This window comes from Lithobates pipiens, unplaced genomic scaffold, assembly GCF_037356315.1.
Source record: "Lithobates pipiens isolate NorthernLeopardFrog02 unplaced genomic scaffold, aLitPip1_a1.2 Scaffold_23, whole genome shotgun sequence".
Classification (NCBI taxonomy): Eukaryota; Metazoa; Chordata; class Amphibia; order Anura; family Ranidae; genus Lithobates; species Lithobates pipiens.
Genome location: NW_027507785.1, coordinates 253,908,166 through 253,929,917, shown reverse-complemented (window position 1 = coordinate 253,929,917; position 21,752 = coordinate 253,908,166). Strand labels below are relative to the sequence as shown.

The window sequence follows — 21,752 nt, the reverse complement described above, 5'->3', positions numbered from 1 at the left end:
TCATGCTGGCTGGCAAGAGAGTTATTCTGTCTGTTTCCAGTTCACCTAAAACATATATTTTAACCAGAACCAAACAACAGGCCCTATAAATATACGCTGAATGAAAAAAAAAAAAAAAAAACAATGTTGTGTATGCAAGTCATTTATATTCCAGTTGTATTTCAATTTTTTTTTAATGAAACACTCTGATTGGTTACTGTAGACAATACCTTCATATTTTTTTTCTGATTTTGTAGTTATACATCTCATTGCTATAAACCCATTCAAATATAATACAAATAGTTCATGTTTTAATATAACAACAGTTAAGGTAAATTAATTTTTTTTATTTTATGGAAACAACAGCTGTCTCATGTTATAAGAAATTGCAGGGTTTGGGTTTAAAATTGAAAGTTCCGGCATCTATAACTATTGATAATTACTGTATTTATATGGATACAGCTGAGACTTGTACTGATTTAAAAATGCGTCAGTCTGGGAGGAACACGTTTTCAAAGAATTGCCCACCACGTTTAAGGCTACATATTCACTATGAGCAGCAAATCATTTGAAACCATTTAGTAAAAACCACTAGCTCCTGGCTGCTTCTACTATGCTTAGGGGATAAGTTCACTTTTAATGTTAGCATAATTAGAAATAAATGACAGACCATCTAATTAAATGAAAACCATATAATTCCAAAGTGTTTTACTGTTTTCAGTAGGACTCTTTTCTGCAATACAGGGGAGGTTCATCCTCATACATACATCTCAAATGTTTATGGTTGAACTTGCACAAGATATTAACAACATTCTCCTACAAAGCAAGAATACAGTATATACCATGCAGCAAAAATAAACAAGATCAAGACACATTGACTCATTTCATGGATTACTGTGCAGAAGTCTCATAACACAAGTTTAAGCAAAAGCATCAGCATAATGGCACTGTACTATGTTATTGCCAATGTGTCCTGTGTTAAAGATAACAAGTAGATACTCTTTATGGATTCGTTGTGTCATGAATTTCATTGGATGGTGATGCAAATTGAACAGATGTCCGGCTATGATTTTCTTCCCTAATACATTTTGGCACAGAAAAATTGAATTGGTGGTAGAAGGCCTAGCAACCAATACAGGGCCAATGGTACTGGGGGCCCAGCACTAACTATGTATTGTGTAAACTGTAGCACAACAATATTGATTTATTTTTTTGAAGGCCATTTCATGCCCACATTAATTTAACTGTATGAGGCTTTTGTGTATTGCAAGTGTTAATAAGGTGAGCCAATGTCGTCCTGGTTAACATTTAATGCTACTTTTCTGACTTTAAATGAATAATTCTGTTAATATATGTTTTCATATCATGAAGACTGCAACACCATTACACCATTTATTCATAGTAAATGGGTGAGATTTTCTGCCCAGTTACTAATGTTGGCTGTGTGCAATGTAGGCAGTGGTTTTATGGACTTTATGTGTATACTTATGTGAAAACTGTATTACAGAAATATAAAGTTACTGGGAATAAATTGCCCTTTTTTATAGTAGTTTATATAATAGATGTTAAAAAGACAAAGGTTGTCCTCACCTTACAAAGAATTCAGACTGGCATTGTGCTTAGTGTCAATGTTTTCTGAGAACCAAAACTGAACAAAGAGATTAACCTTCATCTCGCTAGACCAACCTTAGGCTTGAACAGTTACTTCTAAAGGAATTTTTTTTGTACTTGTCTGTTTTTAAAGGATGACTGCCTGGACAGTGTTTGCATAGCTTCCACACATGATGTTATAAGTTGCATGCAAAAATATGACTAAACCCTTTGCCTGCCTTACAGAAAGGATCCCTTGTGTATCTGAAACATAGAGCCTGTACTTTGTATAATACTATTTAGATTTAATAGATGACATTGTACTTTAGCTTGAGTTCCTATCATAACTCAGAAGACAGGATAAGGTATGTGGTTTATGACACTGACCAACCAAAGCATTCTCTACGTTACAGAGATGGATGATATTGGTTAGTTGTCTCAGGCTTTTGGAATGCACTTGGAATGATCTTATCTCTTAATAGGGAAGATGATTATTATTGGTAATTGGACAGTGTTATGAGTCTATAGGGCCTTCTTCACTTTTACACATAAAAACTAGGGAGTACAATCTGCTAATTATTTGGTCCTGGAGACTGAGAGCCATGTTTACTAAACTGGTAGATATGGACTGCATTACTCATAACAACCAATCATCATCAGATGTTTGCTTTCACTCTCCAAAATGATTTTAAAAAAGATTGGGTGATGTGGGCAATGCTTCCATTATGCATTTAATCTATTTTTTAGGTCACCTGCCACTGTAACCACTGACCTATGAGAGAGAAAGTAATGTTGTGCATACAGAACAAAAAGGTCAGGGACAGGTATATTTTAGGAAGTTTATTTAGAAAATATATCAAATTATAGGTACATACAAAAGTATATTTTTCCTATTTGCAATATCTTACCTTAGTTTTTTTTTTTTTTAGCAAATTAACAGCCAGCCTCCTGGAATAGACATCCCTATAACCCCCTTCAAGTAATTTAACTTCCATTATGGAACACTTACATTGCTGAATGTGACCTATACAGCCCTTTATCCCAAAGTCCAAAAACCATTCCACATAAGGTGCTAGGTCTTCCTGAAAAAAGCTTGTTTACCCTGTTCATCTGACTCAATTAATTGTCCAACAAACCTTTCTGTAAGCTATTCAACCCATTCCCAAAACCTTACCATATGCCACTGTTACCTATACTTATCCTGGGGCTAGGCGTGCCTTCCTTACTGCCCTGTTTAGGTAAGTATTGCCTTCAGAAAAATAACTTACTGTGACAGTCTGTGCAGGTCGCAAGGGCTTAATAATACAAAGTAGACTGATGATTTAGAATAATGCCCTGTACACATGGTCGGACATTCCGACCACAAAATCCATCAGATTTTTTCCGATGGACTTTGGCCGAAACTGTGTTGCATACACACGGTCGGACAAAGTTGTCGGAAAATCCGATCGTTCGGAACGAGGTGACATTCGTTAAGTACGACTGGACTATGTAGAGGCTAGTAGCCAATAGCTTTGGTCTCGTAATTTAATCTGAGCATGTGTGGCACTTTGTCCGTCAGAATTCTCTACAAACGATCGGAAAAAGTCTGATCGGATTTTGTTGTCGGAAAACTTTTTCCGTCGGAATTTCAGATGGAAAAATCTGATAGAGCCTTCACACGATCGGATTTTCCGACAACATAATCAGATCGGACCTTTTCCGTCTGAATTTCCGACCGTGTGTACAGGGCATAAGAGTTTAATAGTGGCACGACTACTGTAACAAATAGAAAAAGGATGAATTTAAAAAAATTCTTTATGGTCAGTGGTCTCAAATTATAATGGAATATCTATTGCAAAAGTGTTAAGAAAAACATGGGCCTCTGAATTTTCTGCTGTATAAGATGTATTCTCATGAGAATCCATTTTTAAAAGTTAGGGGGGAAAATAAAAGTTTTCATGTTGTATACAACAACCATTCAGATTTCAGCTGTCATGATTGTAGTTTACGGAAGACAATGGAAGAAACAACAAATAATCTGTTTAGATGAAATTGATTACACTTCAACATGTGCACAACCCCCATTTATGAAAAACAATCGCAATGAAAAAGGATCAGTATAAATAGTGAACCAAATTGTAAAATTATAAATGGATTAATTGATTAATGCTGTAATCTATTAAAGTTGGTTGTGGTTCTCATCTAAGAGTTATTTAGCAAATTTTTTTACATTCTTCAATTTACCAATTATTCATATGCTAGTTAAAGGGTGTTATTTTACTAATCAATTTATGTTATTTTATAGTTCCTTCGTTTTTTTTTTTGTTCCTTAAATCCAAAAGATAAGGCTTTTCATAGAAACCTAGAATCAATTTAATGCAAGGCATTTAAGAACAGGGAAATTAATTGAAATTAACCTTGTCTGTATATGGTGATAAGGTAAACTACAAGGCAATCATTGTATAATTATTGGACTCTGAAAGTTTATATCCTATTTAAAATGTTGTTATAGTTGACATAGAAATACGGTTTCATAATTGATCTCTTTTATTGAATATTATTTATTTACTGCATAATCTGTATATCACAGGACATTTTGGCAATAACATTGTCACTAAAAGAGGCCATTAGGAAAAGCAGCTGCAGAAACCACCAACCAGCACATCAGTATATGGAAACCATTGCATGCTGAGGAGCTCTGCACAGCTCTGCCATGCTGCTACTTCACTAATTCTTGATAGATGTCTGACCGGATGAATCTGGGCAGTGAATCTTTCTCCATAAGAGCAAAAATCTTCTTCTGGGCCAAATCAAAGCTGGAGGATGATAGTTCCACCAAATTCTTCATTGTCACTGCTTTGGTGAAGTGATCAATATTGACCTGCAAAATCACAAAACAAAACATAATGTTACGTAAAGTAACTGTAATAAAAAAGGTAATTGACAACTCTCTATGCACGCTCTTTAAAAAAAAAAAAAAAGCTAGTTATAGCTAATCCAAGCAAATATAAATTGCAAATGAATTCAGTAACAAATTCAGTGCAAATTGTATTAAAAAACACAAATTTTGTAAACAGCTGAATTTATCTTTGTATAAGCATCTTTTTATGTCTTGTACAGTCCAACTCAAACCGGGGGGGGGGGGGCAGCACTGGAAACCATTCTGGGGTGCTTCAATGCACATATGTGGATAGAATGAGCAAGCAAAGTGACCAGAGGGATGAGCTCCTGTGATGTGGATGTTCCTTAAAATTCCAGCAACTGGCTTGAGGCAGGGAGTTGGCCTAGTTGTATTGCCTAAAGTGTTACCAAAGGTTTTATTTATTTATTAAAATAACAAATATCTTATACTCACCTGCTCAGTGCAATAGTATTGCACAGAGTGGTCCCAAAACTCCTCTTCTAGGGTCCCTCAATGGCGCCGTCTGGTATGTAAGCAGTGTTGGAAAAACTACTGCAGAACTCCATATAATTAGTAAGAATACTAATTGCACTCAGTATTACAAACCATTTTCAAAAAAGATGAAATGCTGTGTAAAATCTACATAAAAACAGAATGCAAAGATTTTCAAATCTCATGAAGCCATATTTTATTCACAATAGAAAATGGAAAACATATCAAATGTTTAAACTGACATTTTTTTTTACCATTTTAAGAAAAAAATAGGATCATTTTGAAATTGATGGCATCAACACATTTCAAAAAAGTTGTGACAGAGCAACAAAAAGCTTTCAAATTAAGTGGTACTAACAAAGAAGAGTTGGAAGAACATTTTGCAACTAATTAAGTTGGTTGGCAACAAGTCAGTAACATGACTGGATATAAATAGGGCATCTTAGAGAGTCAGAGGGGTTGATTTACTAAATGCAAATAGGTTGTGCACTTTGCTAAGTGCAGTTGCTCCAGAGCTTAGTAAATGAGGTAAAAGCTTCACTATGCAAAGTATACCCAATCACGTGCAAGCAAAATAAAAAGAAACAGCATTTTTGCTTGCGCTTGATTGGCTGATGAAAGTCAGCAGACCTTCTGCTTCTTTACTAAGCTCTGGAGCAACAGCACTTGTAGAGTGCAACTGCACTTTGCAAAGTGCACAGTCTATTTGCCTTTAGTAAATCAACCCTAGAATTAAGATGGGCAGAGGTTCACCAATCTGTGAAAATCTATTATTATAAATTGTCTAAGAATTTCAGAATATTCTTCCTCAACATACAATTACACAGACTTGAAATATATCATCATCTACAGTACATAATATTATCAAAGGATTGTGAGATTTTAAACAAATCTGAAAGGCTGAAACTCAATATTGCATGCCCGTGATCTTTTGGCCCTTAGACAACAGTGCATTAAAAACAGGCATGACTCTTTGATAGACATCACTGCCTTTGCTCAGAAATGCTTCCAAAATCATTGTCTGTGAACACAGTTTGCTGTGCCATCCAAAAATGCAAGATAAAGCATACAAAGAAGAGCACATATCTGAACATGATACAGAAACATTGCCATCTTCTCTGGGCCAAAGCTAATTTAAAATGGTCTGTTGCAAAGTGGAAAACTTGTCTGTGGTCAGGTGAAACAAAATTGTCATTCTTTTTTTGGCAATCATGGGCGCTGCGTCCTCCAAACTAAAGAGGAGAGGGACATTCTGGCTTGTTACCAGCGCTCAGTTCAAAATCCTGCATCTCTGATGGTATAGGGGTTCATTAGTACATATGGAATGGGCAGCTAGCATGTCAAGAATGGCGCCATCAATGCTGAAAGATATACCCAGGTTTTGGAGTTGCATATGCTCCCATCCAGAGTACATCTTTTTCAGAGAAGGCCTTGCATATTTCAGCAAGACAAGAATAAACTGCATACTGCATCTATGCCAATAGCACGGACTCATAGTAGAAGAGCCTGGGTGCTTAACTAGCCTGCCTGCCGTCCAGAACTTTCACCCATTTAAAATATTTGCTGCATCTTAAAACAAAACACAACAAAGAAGACACAGGACTGTTGAGCAGTTAAAAGTCTGTATCAGGAAATAATGGGACAATGTTCCTCTCCCAAGTCTCTAGCAACTGGTCTCCTCAGTTCCCAGACATTTACAGAGTGAGAGTGTTGTTAAAAGAAGAGGGGATGCTAGACTGGGGTAAACATGGTCCTGTCCCAAATTTTTTAAGCGGTGTTGCTGCAATCAATTTCAAAATTACCCTTTTTTCTTTCTTAAAATAGCACATTTTCTCAGTTTAAACATTTGATATGTTTTCTATTTTCTATTGTGAATAAAACATGGGTTTATGAAATTAGCAAATCATCGCATTCTTTTTTTTATGTGGCTTTTACACAGGATCCCAACTTTTCAGAACTTGGGATTGTACAAGTGTAAACTGACCACACTCACAGGGTTCCTGCTGTTTTTGGGCAAGGAAACCTTTGCAATAGGATTGGTGGCCTCATATCCCACCTTCTACAGTCATATATTTATATTAACCTAAAATCCCTTATATACAATGTTGTATATTATTTAAAAAAAACAAGGGGTACAACAGACATTTAAAAATTCCCTACATATGCTAATGATTGATATGGATAATTTTATTTACAGAGTTAATTATTTTACTGTCTGCCTTAGAATATCAAGTTTATTGATACATGATTCCAACTTACCCGCAATAGGCCTACAGCACACTTTAACTTAGTATAGCAAATTACTTTATATTTTATTAGAGGGAAACTCTTCATCAAACCTAATACAAATCACAAGTAGATATATAAACGTGGACCTTACTATAGCCACCCAAATAACAATAAATTATAACTGGGTAGGAAGTTTTCCTGAATTGCTACAGTAATACTGATAAGCTTTATTTTATCCATAAGGCTGTAAAACATTTCTGACATTTATTACAGACAAAAAAGAATACATCTGTGAACTCTATATATTCACAGACAGGTTTATATATCTATTAAGACATATACAAAATGCTCAGTTTGTTCTATTATTTAGAATTAAGTCAAGCATAAAGGATGACAACTGAGCAGAAAGTATGCTTTCTGAGAAAGTTACAATAACACCCATAAATACTCTATTTATATCCACAGAGCAGAAAACCATTAGAATAAAAATGATAACATTCTCAATTGTTTATACAGTAAAAAAGTGGGCATATGTTCTACTTCACGATGACCCAATCAAGGCATCTCAGAAAATTATAAATGATTTCTGAGTGAAAATTTCAATAACTGAATTTATAAATAATACTTTTAAAGAGACTCTGTCAAAAAATAAACAAGACTGCCATTTTAATGGCCAAGCATAACCAGCAGCAGCCTATTATACCATACTGTTATTGTCAAATGCTGATCTATTCTGCAGGAAAGAAAATCTGGAACCTCTAGGGTGGTGTCAGAGTTTTCTGCCCACTCCCAACATTAACAGGAATGTATAGGAGGCAGGCGGAGTGGGCAAGCTTTAGCCCCTTCAAGCAATGAAGAAAATTAGAACAGTGAAGGAAATTAGATGTAATAGCAATTATATGCATGCTGATGTAATATGTATGTATATATATATATATATATATATATATATATATATATATACACAAACACACAGTAAAACCTTGGATTGCAAGCATAATTTGTTCTGGAAACATAATTGTAATCCAAAGCACTCGTATATCAAAGCAAGTTTCCCCATAAGAAATAATGGAAACTCAGATGATTCGTTCCACAACCATTTATTTATAGTCCATATTAAAAGATTATAGCAAGGTGATGTGTAACCATAAAATGTCCAGCCACAAATGGCAGTCTCCATAAGGAAAAATCGAGCAGGAGCTACAGAATATAAAAGAGAAGAGAGGCGCAAGTGGCAATATGGCTACATTTAATGAAGGTACAGAATTTAGCAACTCACATTGTTGATGATTAAAAGAGGCACATCTAAGTATGCAGACATCCAGGGTAAAGCTGTCCACATAGACCATCCTCCGCACTGCCGGCTCTATCCACTGTCAGTCTGCATTTGTCACCGGGAATACTACCCTGCTGTACAGCGTTCCGAGGGCTGAAGAGCTCGTGGAGTGCAGCGTGGAAAGGATGACATTGATGGCGGTGCGGAGGATGGTCTATGTGGACAGCTTTACCCCGGATGCCTGCATACTTAGATGTGCCTCTTAATCATCAACCATGTGAGTTGCTAAACGTTGTAACTTCATTAAATGTAATCATATTGCTATGCTTAGAGGCACCTCTCTTCTCTTTTATACTCAGTTGTGACATGACGCTACTTGTATATCAAGACATTGATCGTTTATCAAGTCAAAATGTAAAAAATGTGCTCATCTTGCAAAACACTCGCAGACCAAGTTGCTTGCAATCCAAGGTTTTACCGTACATGTATGGGTGTGCTTTTCTCAAAATGTAAAGGACCTTTCCAAGTTCAGAGAACCCTGCTAATAATTACTATATCTACAGCTCACAGTACATTAGCGCGTAGTCACTGGGAAAAATACTCCTCACATTGGTGGTCATTGGAAAAATCCCCACTTACAGAAACATATAAAGATCATTGATGTCAGTGGGAACTTATCTGAGAGGAAATAAGTGCTCATTGCTCAAGAAGTCCCTATAAACATCTGGAGGAATCGTAGTTGAGAGAGGATACAACTTAATTGGGGTCATAAATAAATATTTGTATATTTTAAACTGTGACTTTTTGTAAAAGGTGTGAATAATTTACATTTCAAAAAAAAAATCTACCATAATCACGGGGTGGTGAGCGCATTTGTGACAGTGTATATATTGATTCGGAAACTGCGACAGGTTCTCTTTGGAGAAATATCTAGGGTCTAAACAACTTGACATTTTTGCTTTGTGATAGAGAAAAAGATAGGGGAAACAGGGCCCTAAATCTCGTATTTCCCTGTAGACCAGCAACTGCTGCATATGCTCAGTGCTGAGTTATTTCCTGCTCATGCACAAACTGAAGGAGATTGGTAAACATGAAAGGCATATTTACTGACCTCCCCATTAACCATCCTCAACAGAAAAGCTTATGATGAGACTGGCATGATGGCAGGACATCAGTCTGATCAGCAGTAAGGACTGGGAGTAAAGTGGCACTGTAGGAGGGAATCAGATGGCAGTGGCGGGGACCAATGGCAAAGCAGGCAGCGGTTAGCACATGCAGAAGGAAATTCACACTGCAGCGAAACACTGAAGTGCGGTTGGGCGGTCACTTTGTTTGAAAAAAGACTAAGATTGTTATCTTGTGAGATGCAGATTACAGCTATTTATGACTTGGTATGGGCACCCTTTCTATTATAGTTATGAATGTACTGTACAGCTTTAGGGAATGCCAAGAGTTGAGCTGGTCTGTTGCAGGTAGTTTTATTCCATCATAACCCTTATACCCATGGCTGGTATATGAATTTAAGGCTATATAACAGAGTGCAGAAGGTTCATTGGTCATTTTGCATGGACACTGTATGAGTCCTGTATACACACAATCATATATCGGGTCTCCAGTGAAGAAAAAAACACTTTAGGCACTGTGAGTTCATACAAGAGAACAAAGACATTTGGAGAGCTCACTGGCTCAGATTAGGCTGCTCACAACACACAGGGCTACCCTCCAGTGGTTACCCAGTATAATTGTATTTTAGCAGCAGATACATAGTGATCATTTCATTTGACCTTTTCATAGTGTAAGCTCACAATTTGCCTATAGTCTCAATAACCTTAGAAATGTTATCAGGAATATCAGCACTCATAGCCATGGCAACTTTATTGAGGAAGCACGTGTCTTCTTGGATATAAAGCCGCATTATTTATTACAGAAAGGAAAATCTGGCTCGTGCTTTTTTGCACATATGCTGAAGTGCTGGATGAGGACGTGATGATGCCACAGTGAGCTATGAAGTCTTCTCTTTGTCATAAATGCTGAATGATTTGTGCAATCTGCACAGCGTAGAAGAGGGAAACTAGAATGACCTGCTGCTAAAAGCCGTGACTATTAGTCAACAGACATATATGAAAATTGTAAAGCTGATAATAAACAAGCTGCTTTTATGAAATAAGAACAATATATGCCAAGATTGTTTGTGCTCTTTGCAAAGGCACTGTTCTAATGTTCTGTCTTCCACATGTCAACAAGTGTAAAAAACAAATAAGCAAATTATAGAAACATCAAAACGGGGTTTCCATTATGAATACATACTTCAGTTGTCTCCATTCTTTCTGTTTAGCATCAATAAAGACACCACATCCAAATGTCAGTTTCGTTTATAACAATACCATAGCTGATATCTTGTATAAACAGCATGAGCTGCTCTATAAACATTTAACAACTGTTACATTTTTGTTGCTAGTCTCATTAAAACACAATCTAAGCATAGTATAAAAGGATGAGAGAACCACTAGTTGCTGCAAGTCCATTAAAAGTGTAAGAAGTCAAACGATAAAGCCAACGCATTTCAGGAGTCAAGGCTCCTCTTCATCAGGGTCTAGAAGATGAATGGAACAGAGGCTTATACTGGACGCACAATTGTTAGGCAACACAAGTTATAATTTCAGCAGAGTCATTTCCAATTGACAGTCAGTTGGAGATTATACCACAGACATAACTTACATTGCATTAAAATTGAGTGTCCAGTATAAGCAGTATTTTCAGCCAGCTTCCAAGGCCTATAAAAGACTTGAACTTCCAAAATGCATTGACTTTGTCTTCTGACCTTTTATCAAGATTAATAAACTTTTTACTGGAGTTGCAGTAACCTTTGGTGCGCTCATCTTTTTATACTTTGTTTGACCTTTCTGGGGACCTTTGGGTATACTCCGCATAACAGAGAGCCGCCTCTCTCGAACTGCAGATCAAATGTGCATTTCTCATTTGGATCCAGCACTCCTAACACTATTTGGAACATTAAAAAACTGTGGAATAATAGTTGCCAGAAAAGTGAGGATTTTTGTAGGTTATTGCTTAAAAGGTCAGAAACGGCTTTGTAATGTTTTTTATTTATGTGGGAAAGATGCCATAACCTTGTCAGTAGATGAAACTTGCAGTAGAAAAAAATGTAAGCATATGTGGCTTCTAAATCCAAACTTATATTTACTTTAAAGTAAATCCAAGCTACTAAAATATCCTATAATCTCTATCATGCGTATTTATATCAAAAAGTATTTTTTATTTCTTTAAAATGTAAGCCTTTATTAACATAATGCCTGGTAATACAGCCACAAAGGACCTAGTTCTGGCTCTTCCTGTTAGGGCCTAACAATGCTTTGCCCCTGTTTCCCAATTGCTCCCATCCATTGTCATCCTGTAATGTTTGTTTTCAGTGGAGACTATGACCATGTTGATTGTACAGGCACATTGCATCATTGCCACCAAGAGCTAACCACCAATGGAATGTATGCATGAAAGGGGCTGCAAAGAGACTGGAGACAACTAGTGGCCTTAGTATATACAAAAGGATGAAATATAAGTATGAACAGTATTTTATAAAATAAAAATTAATGGCAACTGTTTATGATATGAGTATTTTAGCAAACGAAATGTCATCTAGTTTGGGTTTAGAGCAACTTTTCTTGGCTACGTATAAACCTGAAAACTCCCTAATTCCTTCACAGCTGAGATACCTGACAACCTGAACAAACAGTCCACAGCTGATGTTGCTTGCTGTCAATTTATTCACACTGGCAACATAAAAGGACTCCATGTATGCTTTAGAAATCAGTGACAGGCAACATAACCGGCACTACAAGCTCTGCGTTTCCTAGCTGTTAAAACCAAACACAGTTTATCACTGGCACTCCATTAAAGATAAGTATAAGCAAAACATTTTTTTTGCCACCATGCAACAAATTGACGTTTCAGGGCCACAGAAGACCCCTTCCAGGGCAGGCAGTGACAACAGACAGCAGTGCACACAAGACAGACCAAACAAAAACCCTCAAAGTTACAACACCATCCCCTATCACAATAACAAATAGTACATAAAATATGCAATCAAAAAGTAAAATATATACACTATATCCCTATATAGGTAAGCATCATCCCATTATAATGCAAAACCACCGTTTATATCATCACAGGATCACTAGAGGTCTATAACAGACACTGCCAACTTAACTCAATTACCACCTCAATCCAACAGGAAGTGGGAACCAGTTTCTCTTCCTGGCTTCTATTTGATGGCCTAATCCTAACAAGGGGCTATGTTTTTCATATGTCTTGTATACTTCAAATGAAAAGTTTAAGGACTGTTTATTACGGGGCCAGTTTCTCCATTGTCTGTTAGACAGGATCGAACATTTGCCCTTGAAGTTATGACTGTGTTGAATTGCTCAAAATTATTGTGCACTAATAACTAATACTCAACTATTTCACCTCTGCGCCACAAAAAAAATATATATATATTCCAAAAATTCACATATAAGTTACTGCTGCAACCTTGAGGCTGGGTTCACACTGCTGCGGGGGGAGATCCGGATGTGATTCGCACCGCAAATCACATCCGATCTCCGTAGCGATGCGAGTTCAGCCATACAGATAGTATGGCTGAATTCGCATCGCTCCCGCAGCAAACTCGCACGGGACCCTTTTTTTGGTCCGCAACAGAATCGGATCGCATGGGGGTTCACACCATGCGATACGATTCCTGTGTGAGTCGGCAGATCGCACTGCGATATGCGGACGGATCTGGGGGTGTCATTAACATATCATTGACACTCCCAGCCGTCCGCATAGGGCAGTGTGAACTGCCGGCGGGAGTAATGCGATGCGGGAAAACGCCGCGGATTTGCGGCGTTCCCGCATCGCAGCGGTGTGAACCCGGCCTAAAGAAAAATATAATAGCAAATGTACCCTCTCCAACCTATATAGATAAATAATCTGATTTCTCTGGGGAAGGCGCCAACCTATAGTTGCTATACAAATAATTTTTTAGACGTTCAGAATACATACCTAGTATGTATATAGTATGTATGTATACATACATAACGTAGTTATCAACAAAATATAATAAGGGCAATGGGTACCGGATTTCCTGATGATCCCTCTGTGATCGGGAGCAGTGACCTTTGTCATGTCCTAGGTAGCCCATCCCCCGACAGTTAGAACACGCTGAGGGAGCATATTTAACCCCTTGATTACCCCCTAGTGTTTAACCCCTTCCCAGTGACATTTACACAGTAACCAGTTTTTTTTTTTTTTTGCTCTGATCAATGTATAAATGTCAAGGGTCCCAAAATAGTATCAAAAGTGTCCGATCTGTCTGCCGCAATGTTGCAGTCCCAATAAAAAATGCAGATCACTGGCATTACTAATTTAAAAAAAATAATTAAAAAAATGCCATAAATGCCTTATTTTGTAGACGCTATAACTTTTGCACAAACCAATCAATATATACTTATTGCGATTTTTTTTAATTTACTGTATTATTTGGCATTTGCACCTTTTCTGGGCTGCAGGAGAGTACATTCTGTTGACTACAAAGCAACATCACTATTTTTTGAATATTAGCACAGCCAACTAAAGAAATTTGCCATTTTAACCGCTTCCCAACTATCTCACGCCCATATACGTCGGCAGAAGGGCACGTACAGGCAGAATCATGTACCTGTACGTTGCCCTTTAAGAGGCGGTGGGGGCGCGGGAAGCTCCGTGAGTCGGGTTGCGGGTCCCACCAACTCAATCGCCGTGGGGATACCTGCAATCGCCTCACGGAGAGGAAGAACGGGGAGATGCTAAAGTAAACAAGCATCTCCCTGATCTGCCTAGCAACAGTGACACTGATCTCTGCTCCCTGTGATTGGAGCAGAGATCAGTGATGTGTAAAACACAGCCATGCCTCCCACAGTTAGCAACACTCCCCTAGGACACACTTAGCTCCTTCACTGCCACCTAGTGGTTAACCCCTTCACTGCCAGTGTAATTTACACAGGAATCAGTGCGTTTGTATCGCACTGATTGCTGTGTAAATGACAATGGTACCAAAAATGTGTCAAAAATGTCCGATGTGCCTGACATAATGTCGCAGTCAGGATAAAAATCGCTAAAATCCACCATTTAAAAAAAAATATTAATAAAAATGCCATAAAACCATCCCCTATTTTGTAAACGCTATAACTTTTGCGCAAACCAATCAATAATCGCTTATTGCGACTTTTTTACCAAAAATATGTAGAAGAATATGTATCGGCCTAAACTGAGGAAAAAAATATTTTTTTTATATATTTTTGGGGGATATTTATTACAGCAAAAAGTAAAAAATAATGCGTTTTTTTTTTCAAAATTTACACTCTTTTTGTTTAAACCGCAGGAGTGATGAAATACGACCAAAAGAAAGCTCTATGTGTGGGAAAAAAAGGACGGCAATTTTGTTTGGGAGCCACGTCGCACAACCCAATTGTCAGTTAAAACGACGCAGTGCCGAATCGCAAAAAGTGCTCTGGTCAGGAAGGGGGTAAATTCTTCCGGGGCTGAATTGGTTAAAACTCTTCAAACACAATTGGAATATCTTCGAGATTTTGTTTTTCTCAAAAACACTATAATGGCACTTTAACAGAATGAGTGGCTCTTGTCAAACATCTAAGTTTGTATATAATAAATGTAGTATAGTAGTCACTCTGTGTATATATATATTAATACATACATAATAGGCTTTCCACTCTGATCATTGAAAGCGCTGCTCATTCTCAGGAAGAGAGTAAATATTCTTATTAGAAAACCCTTTTTTGCCAGCCGTCCATCTGGCTAGACTCCAGCTCAATAGTGGCGGTCTTCTTAGTACCGCATGTCACAGACTGCCGCATTAAATATTTACACAAGTGCCTGAACATAGTCAGGGTCACTAAGGCTCCCTTGGGACATTCAACATCCGCAGTATGTGGCAGGACCTGCTCCTTTGGGATAAAACATCTGTGTTCTGCTTTGGGAGATCATCATGGGAAGGAAAATCCTAACTTTTAATACGTGCAATATTCCGGCTCTGAAACTACTCAGCTGTTCTGCATAGGGCAGAATATTGGGACAAGAGAAAGCTTTACCTTTTAGCTCCACAAATAATTTGAATATAATTTTCAGAGAGGTAGAAAGTGTCATGTATGCACCCTAAAGTAAATGTTAAAGTTAATGGTTAATGGTTATATCAATAGTGAAAAAAAATAAACATGAGTTTAAAACTTTGTTCTTATTGTAGAGCTATAAGTCTTACTCAGCAGAGGTGGCATCAGGCTTCTGCAGTGAGCCCACTGTTTCCAGACAGAAAGCTAGTGTGTGTCTCTACAGCAGGCTGACAAGGGACAGGCTTTTCTACACACTATCAGATTTTCTGCTGATTTTTTCCTTCAGATTTACCAAAACCATGTAGTGGAAGGGCCTGCCTGATTGCATACAAAATGAAACGCCTAAGGTTTGACCTCATATTATATGGTTTTGGTAAATCTGAAGGAAAAAATTAGCAGAAAATGTGATAGTGTGTATGGGGTTTTAGACTGTGGCAGTTTTCGAAAGAAAACTAATTGTATGCTGTTTTGTTGAGGGGCCAGGAATATATTGATCTGATTTAAATTGAAAGTTCAGTTGGGCCTTAAAGGAGAACTAAAACCATCAATTGCCAAAACAGTTACATTCAAGCCATTCTAGCCTTGTGCTCTCAACTGAACTGTCCAACCATCAAGTGGCTGGTGTCTTGACTGAACACATGTGCATGGCAACTACAGATCAAAAAGAAGCTAAGATGGCAACTTTGTTGGCTGTAAAGGAAAAGAGGGTTAAGTTCTGCTTTACCATTACTGGTAACAAAAAATAAATGGTTATCAACATATCCTATATATGTTGGAAGGAAGGACCTTAATGTGGAACTAAACTCTTCAATTCTTTACAGGCAATGAAGCTACCATCTTAGCCTCTGTTTGATCTGCCATGGTACTGCACATGTGATTAGCATTGACATCAGTCATTTGATGGTTGGACAGTCCAGTTGAGAGCTGACATAAGAACACTAGTAACTGAGACAGCTTTCAAAGGACATCCCTTGAGTGTAAAGCAAGCCATACATTAACTGATTTTCTTTCCTTTAACTAGGGGTTGAAGAAAAGACATTTAGTGTTGATAGGGGATTTCCTCCCACGGAGCTATTTTATTCTGCAGCAGGCGGTTTCCCCGACATCAAAATACTTCCTGCTATAGCCGTCGGCCGTAATCGAACAGAAAACAGCATGGTGGTTGTACTGAAGTTAATCGATTGATCACTTTCAGTACAGCCAGCCTGCCCATACATGGATCAAAATTTGGTCAGTACCTGCTGAACCAGCCAAAATTTCGACCTGTGTATGGCCGGCTTAACTGTTTTAGGAAACAGATCAGTGGCTTTAGTTTTGCTTCAAGATGACTTTTACTAATTGCTGAATTGGACCATTGCTGCAGTACCTCTCAGAACTAAAAGAACTTTCAACATAATAAACCACACAGGATTATTACTAATAGAATTTATCCATAAATGGAGTGAACAGACATAGGCAGCATTGGTTTTTTGGCAAACACCACAAACTTCAACAAATGTCAAATATACGAGAAACACTGTTTCAGACTTACTTAGAAACAAAAGTTTTATTGAAGTTTGTATTAGATATTTCAAGAGCACTTAGTTCTAAAAACAATAAATAGTCAGGGAAAAGACGTGATTCAATACAAATCAATCATAACTGACTTACTATCCAAGGCTTATTCTGAAATTCCGGAACATCTTACATTACTAGGAAATCTGAATTTGACTTTTGTGTTTTCCACTCTCTGTCTTGATCCTCTCAACATGTTTCTTACTAATTTTAACAAATTGACCTTTTTTGTAGAAAAGTGCATGTAAGGTGCCATAATCTATTACAGAAATGCCTTTTCTTGGGCATAACTACAAATGAGATGTTCTAACTCCACAAGTGCTTTGCTCCTCAGCCAATGTTCCCACTAAACATGTAATAGAGGCTATATTTATTTTTAAAGTGTATGCCAAGTCCTTTTTTACCTTCAAGCATTGGATAGAGTTGAAATGGATTAGAACCCTTGTATGGTCTTTACAGCTATCTGGGGCTTAATTAGAGGGTTTTTCTCTCATCTTTTCCTGAAAGGAAAATCTGAAATAGGAGATTTCTCCTTGCTTTCTCTATAGTAAAACATTGTCAGCAGGAAGTGAAGGGAAATTTCCAATAGAGCTGTAAAAAACCCAAAAGGGGTTCAGATCCTTCCCCCACCTCTGTTCAAAATAAACATTTTTGGCTTTATAAACACTTTACACAAAAAAATGTACAAAGCAACTGTGCTGCAAAACAGAGCAATTAGGTATCAGTTCTTAATAGCCAGTCAACATTTAACTAATGATTATAAAAATTATTCTTCACATACTTGTTCTTTGTTTTGTTTTTTTAATAAGATTCCTTTCACACTGTGGCAGTTTTCAGGTGCTTTAGCACTGAAAATAGCCTCTGCTAAGCACCTGAAAACCACTGCCCATTCATTCAGCATCTTTGGAATGGTTTGGGAGCGCTGTATTTAGCTCTCCCAAAATGCCATCCTATTGGAATGAATGGGCAGCCCTTCTGAAGCACCTAAAAAGTGCTTCAGGAACACTGCAACAATGTGGCCCCAGTGTGAAAGGGGTCTAAAGGAGTCCAATAAATAGGTCCATCTAAATTAGTTTTCAGGGCTTGCATAAAGAGTTTGAATAAATATTCAAACAAATATTCAAATAAATTCAAAACTAAACTAGACTTTCTCAGAGTAAAAGTTCTGAAACTGGCTTATTTGAGTAGCCTCATAAATGGTGGAAAAAGTCAACATGGATTCCTCCTATGTAAGCCTGTTAGCTAGCACACAATTTAAAGTGGTAGTAAAGTCTCCTGACCTACTCTGCACCTTGAAAGCCATTGTGGAATGACTTACATGTAGATGTCTTTCATGGTATCGCAATCCACACTGTTTAGGAGATTTCAACCGATTTTTTATTGAATTACATCAATCGCGCATGCACATTTTATCCCCATTGATGGCATGCTCAGTGTGCGGTCAGTCTCATCATACAGATGCTTCCTTCATTATTAGCACTCCGCGATAATGCATATCAATCCCTGGAGAGTTCAGACCCATTACTGTTCACAGCGCATGAGCGAGATTATGTCTTGAATAAAGGAGGAGAGGCTGAAGTACATTGCTTTACAGAATCAGTAGACCACCACAAATACAGCACCAGCTTCGGCTGGAACAGGGGTAGAAAAAATCAAGCAGAAAAAATTGTAAGAAACATACTATGGGGCTAAGTACCATTGCTGTGTGTGGGGAAATACTTAGCGTAGTGGCCTTATGATTTCTGAGGATTTTTGTGCTGGAGTTTACTACCGCTTTAATGTTTTCTCAGCCACTCGCCAAGATGAGCTGCATACATTGATTTTAATTTTTCTGTTCATTTTGCTTTGAAGTAAAATATAGGACAGAATAGCTGAGATCATACCAAAAACATGATATATACAATGCTTTAACACATCTCATATCCTTCACAGATCTGCAGACTTTATTGTTGTCAGCAGAACATGAAGTGGGGATACATCTCCACAAGAGAGGTTCTAGTCCATCCCCACTCTATTTAACTAAGAAAAAAGTGTCAGCACATATACTGTAATGCTGAAAAGGTTAGCCTGACATCTACCAATGATTGTTCTTGAGCTGTTTAATGGATGTACAAATTAAGAGGTTGAGGGTGATCCCAACCCTGTCATGCTTTGAAAACCTGATATGATAGGTCTGGAACATGAAGGGCAAACCTAGGAAGGGAAAACGCACTAGGAAATCTCATTATTGCACATAGTGATTGTGCTGTAAAATGTGAGTTTAAAGCGTAGATCTACCCAAAAGTGGAACTTCCACTCATTTGTCTCCTCTCCCCCTCTGGTGCCACAATTGGCACCTTTTGGAAAGGGGGGGGGGGCAGGATACCTGTCTTTGGCAGGTATCCTGTTCCCACTTCTAGGAGTCCAGGCCACGGCCTGCGACATCACCGCTCAGCTCCCTCCTCCTCCCTCCTCCTCTCCCTGTCGGGGGCCAGTAGGATAGAGAGCAGAGGGGCCTCGTGCATGTGCAATAGGGTTCCCGGCATGAAGCCATGAGGCTACACTGCTGGGTACCCTTACCCGCAATGGCGGCGGCAGCACCTGACAGATGATGGAAACATTAGCTGCAGTGCTGACATCTTTGGACTCCAGGAAAGGTAAGTGTCCTACTGTTAAAAGCCAGCAGCTGCAGAATGTGTAACTGCTGGCTTAATTTTTTTTTGGGGGGGGGCGGAACACCCCTTTAAAAATGCTTAATCCTCCTCATCTCAATAAGAAGTGGGATGAATAAGCTCTATTGAGGAGAAAAAGACACACTTTGTAGTGCATCTGTAATGCTTAAGTCAACTAACCATATAGCAAGTTTTAGTGTGTCAGCATTTAGCAGTTCTAAGATCAATTACGGACTAGTATTCCAAAATTTATATTGAAAAAAAATATCGAAACAAAGTATGAAATGTCTATCCTAGCACCTGTATATGTCTTACATTAAAATTGACATTTCAACTATTATGGATTATTAAAAGCATAATAAAAAGCAATGACATTCTGTAATCCATCACAGTGAATCAGATTTACCTTCTATCAACCAAACAATTGAAGACAATTGCTGATGAGTAGCTTTCTCTTTGCCTATTAACTTTTAACTTTTCTTAATATAAAATATACAATATACAGGGAGTACACAATTAATCTTCTCCATCAACCAAAAGAACAAAAGTCTAACAAGTCCTAGTGCCTGAAGGTCCAGTGCATATTATGTGCCCCACACATTTCATAAATCATAAGTGTAGTGATGGCCCCCTGAAAAAGATGCTGGAAATATTGAGTTCTACTATTGTTTTCAGTAATTGCCCACCCTGCAACTGGACCCACTAATACACAGACACAACAATAGTGTATACCACTAGAACAAATAGAATAGACTAGAATTAAATACATTAGGATTTATTATAGCTAACAATAAACTCTGCAGAAAGATATGGGTTAGACAGTAATAAAAACCAAAGTTTAATACCAGCAGTATTATGTAATGACAAAATGATTGTTAATTTATTGATATGGTATTCATTATCCTTACTGGCAGTGAAAGGCCTTGCCTCAAACACAGAGAGTGGACAACAATACTGCAGACAAGGCAATAAATATCCCAGATATTACATCTGAAGTATAAGTCTAACTTTAAGGACCTAAATACACTCTTCAGAACCTGACTAACCACTGACCAGAAGGTAAATCTGCTGCAATGTCTGTCATTAAATTAAATAGTGGTCTGCTCTACCTTCAAGGGAAGTTATTTGTAATCCACAGAGATATCTTCCATGTCCCCAAACAGGTGCAAGCAAATTCTACACATGAGAGGGTGGCCAAAAGGATGCCCATCATTCTCACGTCTCATGGATGTGTTTCTGGAAACAGTTTAGCCCCGTACACACGAGAGGACTTATGTCCGACAGACTTCCGAAGGAGTTCCGTCGGAGTTCTGCCGGAGTTCCGTCGGAGTTCTGACGGACTTTTCGGCGGAGCGGACTTGGCCACACACAATCACACTAAACTCCGACGGATTCGAACGTGATGACGTACGACTGGATTCGAATACGGAAGTTCATAGCCAGTAGCCAATAGCTGCCCTAGCGTCGGTTTTAGTCCGTCGGAATAGCATACACACGAGCGGAGTTTTCGAAGGGACCCGGGTCCGTCGGGAAAATTTGAAGCATGTTCCATATTCTAAAGTCCTCCGGACTTTGGCGAGTCAAAAGTCCGTTGCAGCCCACACACGATCGAATAGTCTGACGGACTCAGTCCGTCGGACTTTGGACGTTGAAAAGTCCGCTCGTGTGTACGCGGCATTTGTCTTTTAATGTCTGTTCCCACAGGCTGGATGGAAATGGATAAGAGCAACTGTAATCCACACAATAGCCGTTCCTGCCCTAGGACTGGCTCCTCTGACACATTTCACCCAATAGGGCCTAATAGAATAAGTCATACTGGGTTAAAAGCTTTGGGGGAGGCACCCTAGAGTGGAATGTGGTTGCTCTATGGCAGCCTTTCTCAACTAGGGTTCTTTAAGAGGTTGCTAGGGATTCCTTGAGCATTGAAATATTTCTGCCTC

The 21,752-nt window shown here is 38.2% G+C and overlaps 1 protein-coding gene across 1 annotated transcript in view; it reads right to left on the bottom strand.

Moving 5' to 3' along the window:
• Window positions 1–656: 656 nt before the first annotated feature.
• The window catches only part of RGS5 (regulator of G protein signaling 5), a 178,725-nt gene continuing 157,629 nt past the window's right edge, over window positions 657–21,752 (bottom strand). Inside the window, exon 5 of the mRNA XM_077453043.1 lies at window positions 657–4,432. Within this exon, the coding sequence (XP_077309169.1) occupies window positions 4,271–4,432 (162 nt within the window). The 3' untranslated portion in view covers window positions 657–4,270. The remainder of the gene's footprint in view (window positions 4,433–21,752) is intronic.